General features: G+C 41.3%; 1 protein-coding gene across 3 annotated transcripts in view; it reads right to left on the bottom strand.

Annotated features, from left to right (window-relative positions):
- The window catches only part of gria4b (glutamate receptor, ionotropic, AMPA 4b), a gene marked incomplete at both ends in the record, with an annotated part of 120,798 nt that extends 107,235 nt beyond the window's left edge, over positions 1-13,563 (bottom strand). For 2 of the 3 annotated variants that reach the window (XM_083889992.1, XM_083889994.1), the window contains 2 exons: positions 8,689-8,847; positions 13,455-13,563. In XM_083889992.1, coding sequence (XP_083746118.1) covers positions 8,689-8,847; positions 13,455-13,548 — 253 coding nt within the window. The remainder of the gene's footprint in view (positions 1-8,688; positions 8,848-13,454) is intronic. The other variant, XM_083889993.1, reaches the window with a different exon arrangement.
- Positions 13,564-13,801: the final 238 nt, after the last annotated feature.

The following is a 13,801-nucleotide window of genomic DNA, read 5'->3' as shown; positions in this document are numbered from 1 at the left end:
GATTCTGTGCATGTGTGCATGCCACACACACACGCACAAGCAAAACACAAATGGGAGAGCTTTTTCATACTCATGAACGGACAAGGAGGGCATGTGTTCGCAGGAGTCTCCTATGCGGCACAAGTGCATGTAAGAGACACAGGCTGCTCACTATCTGGATGTGAAGTGAGTCAGGGGAGCCATGCGGAATATAAATGACTCAATGCAGATTAAAGTGTCACCGTTTCAATGAAGGCGAAGGCAGGGATGGGCGTGTGGGAGGTCAAATTAACCCCTTCCACCCCCGCACTTCTTTTTAAACCTTTGTGTGGCTGCGTTGCGAAGAGGTTATGAAACAGAAAATAAAGATCAGCGGGGATAAAAAAAAAATGAGCTGCAGATGAATCAGGTAACACGCCGCAGAGAACGTCTGCAGCTCCACTGAGGCACAGTGATTGGTTTTCACTTGATTTTCTACATGATAGTGGTAAGAGTCAGCCTAAATATCCATTTAATTTAGAGTTTATAATCAAGGCAAGGGACCCAATTCCCACTTTGCTGCAAACTGTGCACCATGATTACACACTGCTCCCCAAAACCCACTTCCTTCATCACTCAGAGGAGAATTTATTCAATATCCCATTTCCAACTCACTCATCATTATGCCGAAAGCACACCTTTTATCGACTCTTTCATCCAGTCCTCTTCCAAATATTTGGAAGAAACATGTTACTTTTGGCCAGTTGTTCTATTAAAGCTCCCATAGAGTGGTCCTGTGGCACATATATGTGAGTTATGGAGGTCTACTTACATACATTAACTTGTTTTTATGGTCAAAAACCTCCTAATTGCTGCAAATGAGCCGATAGAAATCTCTCCTCACTGAAGCTCTCGTCAGTCGCGCTGTTTCAGACTGAAATCTCACCCCCAGAAGACAGACTGTGTTGTGATTGGACAACCAACGACAGCTTTCCCAACTGTCTTGTGATTGGCCAATACCTGGAAGTGACGTAATCAGCACACCAGCTCTCAGAAGCGCAGCTCCCCCGTCTGGAACGGTGGATGCACTGCTACTCATTATCAAAACATTGTTTTGACAGTGTTTAAAAGCACCATATGTAAGAATGTGGCCAAAAACAGTTACTTCACGCAAATTCAAAATACAGAGGTCTTTTAGGTTTCATTTTCTCTGCCACTGGAGCTCAGACGTAACTGGCAGCAAGTGGTTGCTCTGCAGCTGAGACTCTACTGACTGCAATGATTGGTAGACGGCGCCACATGCCAAAACATGATTTCAAAACATAAACATGACTTGCGGTCCGCAAATTTTTTTTTTTAATGCTAATATTTTGGCTGAACTGTTGTTGTTGGTGAGTTCAGTTTGTTATATGAACATTATTCCTGAGTCTCTGTGACATATTAGGAGGATTTTATGGCCAGTTGATTTAGATTTATTACATAATGCACTTTTAACATAGCTTCGTCACGACTCCCCGCTGCAGTCTCTTTTATGACTTTGACCCAGAGTCAGACCCAGAGTCAGAAGACACTGTCGCTCGTGAAACACCTCCACAACGGACGTTATTCTTCTTCTGCGGTTCAATGTACGCAACCGGATGTGCCCGGACTAGTGCCCGGAGCAGGAGGATCTGCTGTTCAGGAGAACCGCTGTTTACGTAACCGGAACGGGTTTTTTCAGAGATCTCGCTGAGCCCGAGATTTCAATAAAACACAGCGTTCTCAGCAGTGGCTGAACTGTTTGTTTAGAACCTTCAGGGCTTCATAAACAAGGTAATGACGCAGATACACACTAAAAAACAGCGTTAATTGGAACTTCCGGTCTAGGTCGGCTTTAAAAATGATTATAAAACAAGAAAAAACTCACACAGGTGTGACAAAATACAGCCTGCTGTAATTAGAAAGGTGACAAATGTGATAAAAAAATGTTAGTCCCGTGGGCAAAAAAAGGCAGAGTCAAGTGTTAATTATTCCCCCACTTATCAGGAAATGAGCAGGAAAAATATTAAAAAAAACGAAACAAGATAACAACAGTTGTCAGCAATGTTGCACCAAAAATATGAACTGACACGCATGAATTGTCTTCTTTGGATTTTTGAATCAATACATGTTATAATTTATAGCTTTACTGTGATATAAAGATTAAGATCAATGAATTGTTAAACCCCCCCTACAGTACGTGATATGTTTTATGAGCTTTGCTGACCGATGATTGACTGAAGGTCATCGCTGGTCATAAGTCATGAAATCATACGTCAGTAAAAACCACGAGGGGAATCAGGGTTTCACTGCTACCTCAATCTGTCACGGAGAAATACTACGTCTGTCCCCTTTACGTTTAATCCTGATTTTTGATCAATTTCAATGTGGAGAATGTGGGATTGGAGAGTGAAAGAGGCCGTTCACACCCAATATTTACATCCTTCCTGAATAGTTTGTGTCTGAACCCTCCCCTATCAATCTGAAATATGTCTTCAAATATCACTTAAGAGCAAAACTCTTATGTTTTTTGGCCATATTGTGCAGTCCCAGTCATGCTTTATGCTGAGGACGGTTTTTGATGCCAGGTCTGAACAGAGCCAAAGTCAGCAGTAAGAGTATCTAACGTATTGCACTGAAAATATAAAGTATATCACACAATCTGCATAACACTGGTGACAAATGCCGTGGTTTTCCACCACCATATTGATGATTCCCTCCATGTGCTCAGTTGTTGTCAGAAAAACCGAGACATTCTCATCGACTTTCAGTCTAAATTCCCAGAGGATGAGTCTTCACGTCCAAGGAACAAATGTTTGAGAAGCCTTTCAAGTTCAAACACGAACACAAACACAAACCAAACACAGCCCAACTCTGGGCTGTCCTGGATGTCCACACATCACCAGCAATGGCACCTTGACAGCAGAGATCCGTGAAACCATCATCACTTTGGCTCAGTGTTTCCTAATAAGCCAGACAGTCTGTTGCTTTGGTATTCTACTGCCAGCTCTTTCATAATCCTTCTCACTAATTACTGATTTATAAAAAAATAGCAGAAAAAGAAGCAGACTCATTATGAGTGTGCTGTATATTAAAGAAAATTATAATTTCACCTTCTCAGTGAAGTTAAACATAAAAATGACATTCCTCCAAACTGAACTGTAAATCTGATCATCTGAATGACGCGATATTTTTATGCAAAATCAACTTTTTAATCATTTCAATACTTATAATTATATATTTGGGACTCTGGAGGCCCTACCAGTCGTGAAAAATGACGACTCACTCATATTTTTGTGGTCCTCCTCAGTAAGTACAGGAGATAAAACATGCAATGTTCGGCTTCCGTGCTCACTGGGACGTCACAATGTGCTAAATTTCTGGAATTGTTGTCTCGCAGAGCTCCGATTTGTACTTAAAACACGCGAGAGTGCTGGCGAGGGCAACGATATCCGAAAAATGGAAGTCCGCAAGAAGTTCTATGCTTGGCTCCACAGTGCAGCACAGAGTTCTACACAAACTTCCAGCCTCAGAGGATTTATCTGTCCAGTGGATACATGTTATATATGACGGCAATGTGCCTACTCGAGCCTGCAAATTATCACTTTTCTAAATGTTAACTGCTGTTAGCTTCCAGTAGCCTCTGTGGCTGATGTCATTTCCTGTCCCTTAAGTTTTGTTTGACTTTTTTTATTTTTTTAAGGTGGACCTAAAGAGATACTACCATGAAATAGGGTATAATATGGGACCTTTAAAACACATAATCAGCAATCTCCAAAAGAGCACAAATCAGATTTATACATCTACTAAATAACTCTTCTCAGTTCAATACGAGTGGTGACTGAATGTTATTGAAATTGTAAGAAGAAGAAATTATATACAGACAGAAAGATGGCTAGTTTAGCTCGTAATTAGCCACCTAGATAGATAGCTAGTTTGCTAAGAATGGGCTATATAGATAGATAGCTAGTTTGCTAGTAATTGGCTATCTAGATAGTTGATTGGCTATCTAGATAGATAGCAACTTTGCCAAGAATTGGCTACATAGATAGATAGAAATGTTTCTAGGAATTGGCTACCGAGATCGATAGCTAGTTTGCTAAGAATTGGCTACCTAGATAGACAGCTAATTGGCTATCTAGATAGATAGCGAGTTTGCCAAGAATTAGCTAACGAGACAGATAGCAAGTTTTCTAAGAATTGGCCAACTATTACACACTCACACCTATTAAAGTGACGACTGTAAGGCATTTTTTCACCCAGAGAACTGCAGCTCAGTGGATATTTTCTTTTTTTCAGAGTCTTTAAACTGATTATGCGGGAAAATCCCAGCAGATTCTTAAATACTCAGACCAGCACGTCTACCATGGACAAAGTCACTTTAATCACCTTTCTCTTAATGGTCTATTCCGTCTATGCCCATTTTAATTCCAGCAGGACGTCATGACCTTGTCTACAGGCCTGAAAGCATTGCTGTGTTGCTGCCAAGTGATTGGCCGATTAGATATGTGCGTTAACGAGCGGTAGAACACGTATACCCAATAAAAGTGGAGAATGCAAATATATTATTGCATGTGCTTCCTGAAAGACAAATAATCATCTCAAGCCCATTCCCGAGCACCAGCCTGAGGGAATCACTAAATATCACCACGGAGAACCCAGTGTCTCATCTGTTCATAGTAATTACACCAAGGTGTCATAACTTAATTGATTCTGATACACGACATTGCTGTGTCAACCACTAATGGGCCCTTTGAAAGTTGTGATATAAGTGAAAAGATCATTTTTTATTATTAGAAGACATTACAAGTATTACCAGTAACCCTACTGTGAAAGGAATTAATGGCCACAGTGTTAATAAAGAAAGATTAATCAGGGGGGTCGCAGTCCACAAAATTATAATCAATGACAAAAAGAATGTACAGCCCTATCCTTCTCCCGCCAACCCACCAATTATTCCCATCAGCCTCCCTGACAAACGCACTGCGAGATGTTGAATGGTCTAATTTCTTTTTATAAATTAGCTTTGTCTCTCATCTGCCTTTCCCAAATGTATGCACCGTGCCCTTAAACGTCACACAGCAGCACTGTTCAGTTCATAACAGTTATCTGAGGGCCTTTGATAACGCAGCCATGCGGCGGCACGGGAAGGAAAAAACACAAAAGAGACGGGGAAATGTGAAAAGTGTGCGCATGGGGGGATGGGCGGGACGGTGGGTGTGGTGGCCAAAACAAGCGATGAGGTTCGATCTCAGAATTCCCGCTGGCCCTGAGCTATCAGAGGCATTGATTGGCTCATGTAATACTGCTCTGATTCGGCTCGGCCAATCAATGGGCTGCAGTCTCACATCCTGTGACTGTGCAGCCATTAGACGAGAAGTGAAAAATCCCATAGTTTCTTCTGTTCCTGGAAAACATACAGTTTAAAGGCACTAGTGCAGCAAATCTTCAAAAAATGTTTGTAGGGGATCCTACTTTTGAAAATCTGACAATGTAAATCATGACACGTTTGTACATACTAAACAATTTCTGACTGTTGTTTTAATTTAAAGAAAATGTATTTAAAGTGAAGCCAATGCCAAAGTGCCTGAAAGCTGTATTCTCTTAAACGGGCAACAGAGGGCAACGCCACTTGTCGCAAAAAAGTCAGTCTTCTTCAATACTGCACACGGTTCATTTCAAATTATGGTCGCAATTAAATTAGCATTAGCATCTACTGAATATACCACCCATTAGTATGTATACGTAAGTGTATAATTGCTTTAAATTAAGACTGTTTGGTTTTCATAGCCTTAGAATAAGCTTGTTAATGTGTAATTTAGGTAAGGCTCTTGCCAAAAGGCCCTCTGATCCTCTCAGCACACAGTGCTGTGTGAGTGAGAGGGGGAGTGGCTACAGTAGAGCCGCAAAAGCCAATGTGTGCTTCTTTTATGGATATATTTAACAATATGCATTGCATTACTTATCCAACGTCAAACTTTCAAAAAGAATCCATGCAAAAATGAACAATTAGTGAAGTTTCTCATTACTAATTCTGCAAATCATTGATATAAACTAAAAATACTGCAAGTACAAGTATGATACTCACTATATATTTAAATATTCAGCTTTTTTCCCCACACTGTCAGCTGCATCCTTATGTATATGCCTATACATTGTTTTGATCACTCATCTTATATTCTATTCTCGTGCCCATAACCTACTTTTTTCCTCTTGTTTCCCCTGCATTATTCTATCTGCTGCTGGCACGACTCATTTCCCCACTGAGATCAATACGGCTTCATCTACTGTAACTTCATCTTGGAGGTCATTTATAAACAGAAAAGCCCAACAGATACAGACGTATTAGTACTTTTGAAAGCCCTGGAGATGGATGCCATTTATAAACTTACAGGGTTTCCCCTGCATGTATAGGAAAATGAGATTATTGTACATGTGATCACGCAGCTATTGACCGCTTCACTACAGAATATTGTTGGTGTAATTCAGAGGTTTGTACTTGGGACACAATATACATATTGTTAGATTTGATATGCATTACATTTTCCAGATTTGGTGTATAACATGCAAGGCTGAACAATTAATCATAAATTGCAAAATGTGTGCCGTATTACCATTGTAGATAAAATATCGTCCTGACCTTTACAGATCATATTCTGCACAAAACTCACACAGTAATCATTGTACATATGTTATTTAAATGAAAATGGGAATAATTGTGTAAAAATTACCCTCAGATATCGCAAATCGCATCGCAATCTCAGTCACAATAATCGCAAATTAGATATTCAAAATTGTTCAGCCCTAATAGCATGCATACATGTGCTTGGAGATAATGGATTATGGGTAAATTCAAGGGAGAACAGTGTCAAAAAAGTGTAAGTGCTCAATTTCTCATTAATTATTCAACCCCCATCTGATGATCTGATGATATAATGTCTCAAATGGTCTCGGGTGAACAAACACACATGCATAAATGCACACACACAGACACACACACACAGACACACACACAAACACACACACACACACAATTACCAAGCACAATAACAGCACTTTATTCTCTGCTTAATTTAGCCATTGATTTCACAAACACCAGATCACACTGGAGATACTAGGTGACATCAGGCTGCAGTGTTTTATGGTCTTTGCTCCGACCAACCCCCCCCCCCCCCTCTCTCACACACACACACACACACACACACACACACACACACACACACACACACACACAGATCTGTCCAGCTGCTGTCCTCTTCAGCATGTGCAGCATCAGAAGTGAAGCAGCAGAAGCTCTGCACTGACGCATCACACACACACACACAGAAACACACACTGACAGTATCATCAAACCCAAAACGTGTCATTCAGAGTGTCTGATGCCCAATATATCATAATTATACATATTAGCATTTACACCGTTACAACGACTGGAACCATATTGCCGGAGCCTCAGAACATGCAACCCCCCCCCCCCCCCCCCCTCAGGTGGACCATTATTTCAATTCATTATATCATAAAACTGTAATTTTAAATTGCTATGACCGGGGGGTATGACAACATCCGAGTCCCACGTGGCAACAGAGGACAAGAAGCTTGTCAGTTTAATCAAATGATGGAGCAGGAATGCTGGTAATAATCCTGCACTGCACAGGAAGACTGTGTGCAAACAGCTGCAGTGAAGACTGTGAGACAAAATGGAAGCACAGTGTTGTGCCTTGTAAACTGTGATGTTTGTTACAAGGATTCCAAACCTCATGTTTGACTCATTCTATGGTGAGCGAGCCGATTGTGTGACATCTTGCAGGTTCTTGCAGCAGACTCAATCTCCAAAGATGCAGAACACACTAGTTTGTTTGTGTCTCTGTTGTGATTTTTATCAACTCATTGTGAAATTTGATTAGCTATGTTATGATTTGCTGTGAATAACCTTGAACTTTAAAGTTACATACAATTTAAAGCACTGAATTGGAGGAATCGATAAATTAATGATTGTTCTTGAAAAACAAAACAGTGACGGAAAAATATTTATCTTTCCAAGTGGCAGCACGAGAATCTTCCAATTAAACATTGGGATGCTAATATCCCAGCACAGGTGCTAACCTATAAGCTTTTTACTCTTAGCTTAATTAGCTTAAACAATTACAAGGATTTCCCCCCGTTGCTGTTGTTTGTCGTTGGACAAAGTTCGCCCAACAATGGCGGACATCACATGACCATCACTTTAGCAACATTAGCAACTCATGCTAAAATGTTAGCCAGGCACGACACTGCTCTGCTTACCTCTGCTAGCAGCCTTTGGCATCAAGCAAAAGTAAAGGAACTAGCACGTGCGCCTACGTAAACCTGTGTAATATGTTGTTAGCTTAGCATACAGGCTGGAAACAAGGAGAATCAGCAAATCCTGAGTGTTCAACAGTACATCTTAAAATTTTATCCATTAAAACACAACAGGAATCCTTTGTTTGCTCAATGGAAATCTCAAATTTCATGGTCCAGTGTGTAAATTTTTTTTTTTTTATTTATGTTGGCCATTTTGGATCACCATGCTTTTACTGAAGCCCACAATGGACAAACAAAACATCTTCTGAGTTTTGATACTAGCTGAAGGCTACAAAGGCTCTTCAACACAGGTAAATGTGGCGAGATTTTACACACTGTACCTTTAAATACATCAAAACGACACAAAAAGACGCCAGGCGTGCGACTTACAGGCGTTGGTGACGGCGAAGCTGTTGGCCGTCTCGATGTTGTCCACGTGAGGCACCAGGTTGAATGGCGCCTCCGAGGCGTTGGGGCTGGTGTTGTGCAGGAAGATTGCCAGACGAAAGGCGGTGTACTCCTGATCAGTGTTTCTGATGAACAGACCACCTGAACACAAGAGGGAGACACACACGACTCTGATGAGGGGAACAATCCACTCGCTGCAGACACTTCAATTACGGCCCACGCAAAACAATCTCACCGCCATCTGAAAAACGTCCAGCGAGTAAGATTGAGAGGTGAGCGTTAGGTCTTCAGTGACACACCAATGCACTAAAACTGCCACTCCAGCCTTTCCTGAGTTATCACCCGTTTACACTTGAATATCACAGCCTCGGGAATGAAAAATCATCACAAGTCTAATGCGTTGTCCTCGGAGGAGGTGTTCAAACGCAAAAATCTAAGTCAAATTCAACTGTTCCTCCCCTGCTGAGGACGTCCCGCAGTTTCCCTGAGGGTCCTGGGTGGAGAAGTGGAACTGAATCAAAGAGGGAAATAAGTTTTCTGTCAGCGCCTGTAGAAAAGGAAAGGCTCCACATTACAGAGCGTTTGCTTGAATTGCATCACGTCTTTTACTGCGCGGCCGCTAAAATGAGACGACACCTGAGACATTTGGAGACGCCGCAGTCTTTACAATAGTCGGGTTTAGTCACAGGGATATTATGGGATGGGTTATGATGACAGGTGGCAGCCATGCTAGCAGCAGCATGAGCAACAAGAGCCGTTTAAATCTTAAAGGAGAGTCAATAAAGTGGATTAAATTAAAATCACACACAGTGTGTTCTGATGCTAAGAAAGTGCTGCTGCTCGCCTTTCCAGACTTATGGAAACTAGCTTTAAGCTAAATGCTAATATCAATATGTTAATAAATATGAATTATCACCAATTAGCTGACGCTAATAAGGTTACAATTTTGTCATAAAGCTAATTTTCCCATAGACTTCCATTCAAACAGCAATTTTCTTTCACAGCGAGAAGAGTCGCCCCCTGGTGGCTCATTAAAATTGCCGTCCCCAACAGAACCAGAAGGTTAAATCCACTTTTTCAGAAGTGAACATCAAATATCGTCAAGTAATTTAAATGAATTTGCCAACATGATGCATCACATAACGACGGATAATAATAATTAATTGTGTTGACTTTATTTTTTATCTTTTACTGAACGATGAGGCTGTAATAAAGCCTGGTTACAATTAGAGCGGCAAATAACGATAATTTCTGTAACTGCTCAGATATTTCATAATAACACTATATGACCCAGATCATGTCAACAGACGTCATGTGGTTTTGGTTTTTAAAGATTAAGTTAAGTTAATCAGTTGTGAAATCTGCTCGGTAAAAAGGTTACATGGACTATATTTATGGACCGATATTTCAGTGCTGTCAATTCAGCATTAAAGCTACACTATGGCAACGTGTGGCTAATTTAAAGCACCACCAGGCCTTGTGGCGAAATACAATATATACGGTCTGTTTAAAATGCAAATCACCTGTTTCATATTCATGCAAACGGCTACAAGAGGATAGGCTGTATTTCCCCTACAGTGCATTAGCTCCACCTCACACATGACTTTGCTCTTGGTTCCTCTCCGTCTTTCACACACACACACACACACACACACACACACACACACACACACACACACACACACACACACACACACACACACACACACACACACACACAGTCACACACACACACACACACAGTCACTCACAGTCACACACACACACACCGCCACAAAGCCGAGTCGTGCAAATGTCAGCGAGGTTTGAAGTTAGCAGCGGTTTTGTTTCCACGTTTCACACTTTCTGACTTAAGGCTCTAGTTCCTGAGATGAGACCGTGCAAATGTCATTCAGAGCAAAATGCCAGCGTGTTCTTCTCATGTTTGACCTCCTTAAAAAGGCAAACCTCAGAATAATTTACCGTACAAAGCAGGGTTTTTAATATTTTTAGCGTGATGATGATTTAATGAGCCACTGGCTCACACTTGCTCTCACATGCCAACAGGAAGTGTGAATCCCTGAGTTCCAGAAAAGGTGTGACATCTTGGCTCACACTGAGTGGGAATTGCCCTTTATCACACATTTCAGATTATTTTCAAACACTGATGAAATAATCAAATCTGTCGTTCATGACACAGAGTCAGGCTTTTAAGATGATGTTCCTTTCTCATCTTCAGAATAAGAGTTTATGAATGAAATAATCACATTTCTAGACGTCCTTGGTCGCAGTTAGGGCTGTTAGTGAAAAAAGAAAAATCCTCTTTTTCAAAGGTTTTCATTAAAAGAAATTCTGAAACGAACAGAAAAGAATGAATGAAGAATTCTGGAGACATTCTGATGAGAGACATTCCGTCTCAGCATTGTGTTGTGTCTGTGTTTGCCATGACTGTGTTTGTGCACTTGCTTCTGTGTTGTTCTACAAACGTCCCTGTGATAATCAGTGTTGATTTATTTTGGAGGGGACAATTATTTGAAACAGACTGCACGGAGAGACGGTGTTTATCTCTCCAAAAGCCGCTGGAGCGCTGGACTGACGGCATTTCAAAACTGATATGCACCGAAGAGGTAGACCGATTAATAGATTATTTGCCATTTGCCGTCGTCTTAATGGGCCAATTATTAAAAATGACACAATTTTTGTTCTCAGAATGTCACAGAGACTTGATTTTTTATTAAAAATACTGAATATAACTGCACTGCAGCTAACGTATTATGTGTTATCAGTAAACACCGAATCTTGAACTGAATTGCCATTGGAGCTAATCAGGAAGGAAGAATATAATGAATAGCCACCAGGGGGCAGGAATAACACATTTTAAATGATAGCCTATTTGACAATGAGCCTTAACATCAGTGGACGTTTTCCTGAGGTAAATATCAGCTATTTTCTAAATCATCTTATCATTGAGAGGAAAATAGACGATAAAGTAAAGCATGTATGAGTGGACACCAGTGTGACTGACAGCTGGTGTCGTCCAATAGAAGCCTGGTAGCACGTGACGTCTATGAACCTCCATTTGCATGACGCCGGGCGAATTGCAAATCTCAAAACAAGGAGAGGAGCTCAGATTAACGGGCATTTCCTTTTACCGTCAACCACAGCCTTGTTGTACTCTCTCTCGTAGAAACATCTGCAGAGAAGAAACTGTTGTCTTGTGTGGTTTCATAACACAACACGGAGCCACAACATAGCGAGTTTCAGCGTTTAATTAGGGTGCTCCTGGACGTGACTATCATCCATCGCGAAACTCGCCAAATTGTGTCCACACAAGACGGCGGATTCTTCTCAATCGATGGAATTCTTCTTCTTCAACAGACGCGATGGGTGCAATTTTAATATCGCATTGTTGCATTGACTTTGTATGTAAACGTGTCACAATCCTGACACCCAAACATCAAAAAATTTGGTAATTCTAATGAAAATACATTATCAAATCACAAAACACTACTTTCATCATCAGCAAAATATCAAAAACTATTCTAGAATTGCAGTAATTGCTGGGCTGATGTTCTGAAACAGACCCTGACCTCTGAACTCCTCCCTGATGGAGTGACTAGAGTGATAATACTTAATTAGATAATTAGAGATTTTTTTAAAAGATTGTGTGAAAGTGCAGAGACTAAATTCCCACTTTTGTCACCAAAGTGGTTGTGGGAATGTAAAGTTTCTGACGAGAGCGAGAGAGCACGTCTGATCTGTGAAGCAGCGTCACGTTAATATAAAAGGACAAGGTGAATCATTTCAGCAGCTTGTCATTTTCCATCAGCCTCACTGGTTGTGATGTTCTTCCACTCAGCTACAGGCAGAAGTAAGAATCATAAGAATGTTCTTCCATGAACAAACACAGATACTTAAATAAAAACAGGACCAACTGCTCTGGTGATTGATTTGCGAGGAGAACGCTGTGATCATGAACAGACTGGAGGTCACGGGTTTTTCTGCTCGTCCCAGTGTCATTAAATCATGGAAGTCAATCTGCCTCCTCTGCTCCACAGCAGCAGTCAAAGCAACCATCAATCCAACACCTTCATTTCCTCCCTCAAACACATACGCTCAAGTTGTTAAAGGCAGAATCTGCATATGTGTTTATATGTTTATGTTGTGTTACCTCCTCTGGCGTCACTGACCTTGTCAGGACCATATAGAGACCAGAACCTCCTCTCTGAGGTTAAGTCTAGAGCAAAGATTTGAATTGTGGTGAGGTTAAGGTTAAGGTATTAACTGGTTATGGTTTAGGGTTTGTTAAGGGCTGTTTAAAGGAGTGTGTGTGTTCATGTGTAAAGGCCTGCATGGGAGTGTGTGGCAGAGGTTTATTGCAGTGTTATAGGACACAGAGGGTCTGCGAGTGTGTTAACAGCAGTCAATGCACAGGCAGACAGGCTGCATTCAGGGAATACACACACACACACACACACACACACACACTTTGCTGCAGTGGCGGATTGCACTGGGATACACACAGTGTAGCCTGCAGATACAGAGCGCATGAGGTCCATGTGTGTGTGAGCATCATGAGAGGAACCAATGTGATGGTTTTCAGGGGCAGACTAAAGAGAGTGGAACAGTGTCCAGCTGCACACACACACACACACACACACACACACACACACACACACACACACACACACACACACACACACACACACACACACACACACCTATCCAGTCACATCATTCATTCATCCAAAAACGGCGCATGCACTCACCGATCTGAACACTGCTCGGGAAAGCTCCCATCGTCAGCCCCCAAAAGCCCGAGGAGAATATCAACAGAAACCAGTGTCGAGAAGAAATCCTCATTTTGTTTCGCTTATGAACTGATGAGAGACATCGAGCAGGTCCAATTAAAAACACCCGCGGGGCAAAAGCAACATCACACGCTTTTTTTCTTCTTCTTTAATTTAAAAATTAAACCAAAGAGGTAGAAAAAATTAAAAGGAGGTGTATAAATGTCCCTTATTGATCCATGTCTGCTTCTTTTTCTTCTTCTTCTTTATTCTTGGACGGTACTCCTCCCGCAGTGTCGCGCGCCCTCCGCTCGTTTGTTGCCGTC

Source organism: Microchirus variegatus (assembly GCF_963457635.1).
Source record: "Microchirus variegatus genome assembly, chromosome: 5".
NCBI lineage: Eukaryota > Metazoa > Chordata > Actinopteri > Pleuronectiformes > Soleidae > Microchirus > Microchirus variegatus.
Note: the sequence above shows the minus strand (reverse complement) of the source record. Positions and strands in the feature narration are given on the sequence as shown.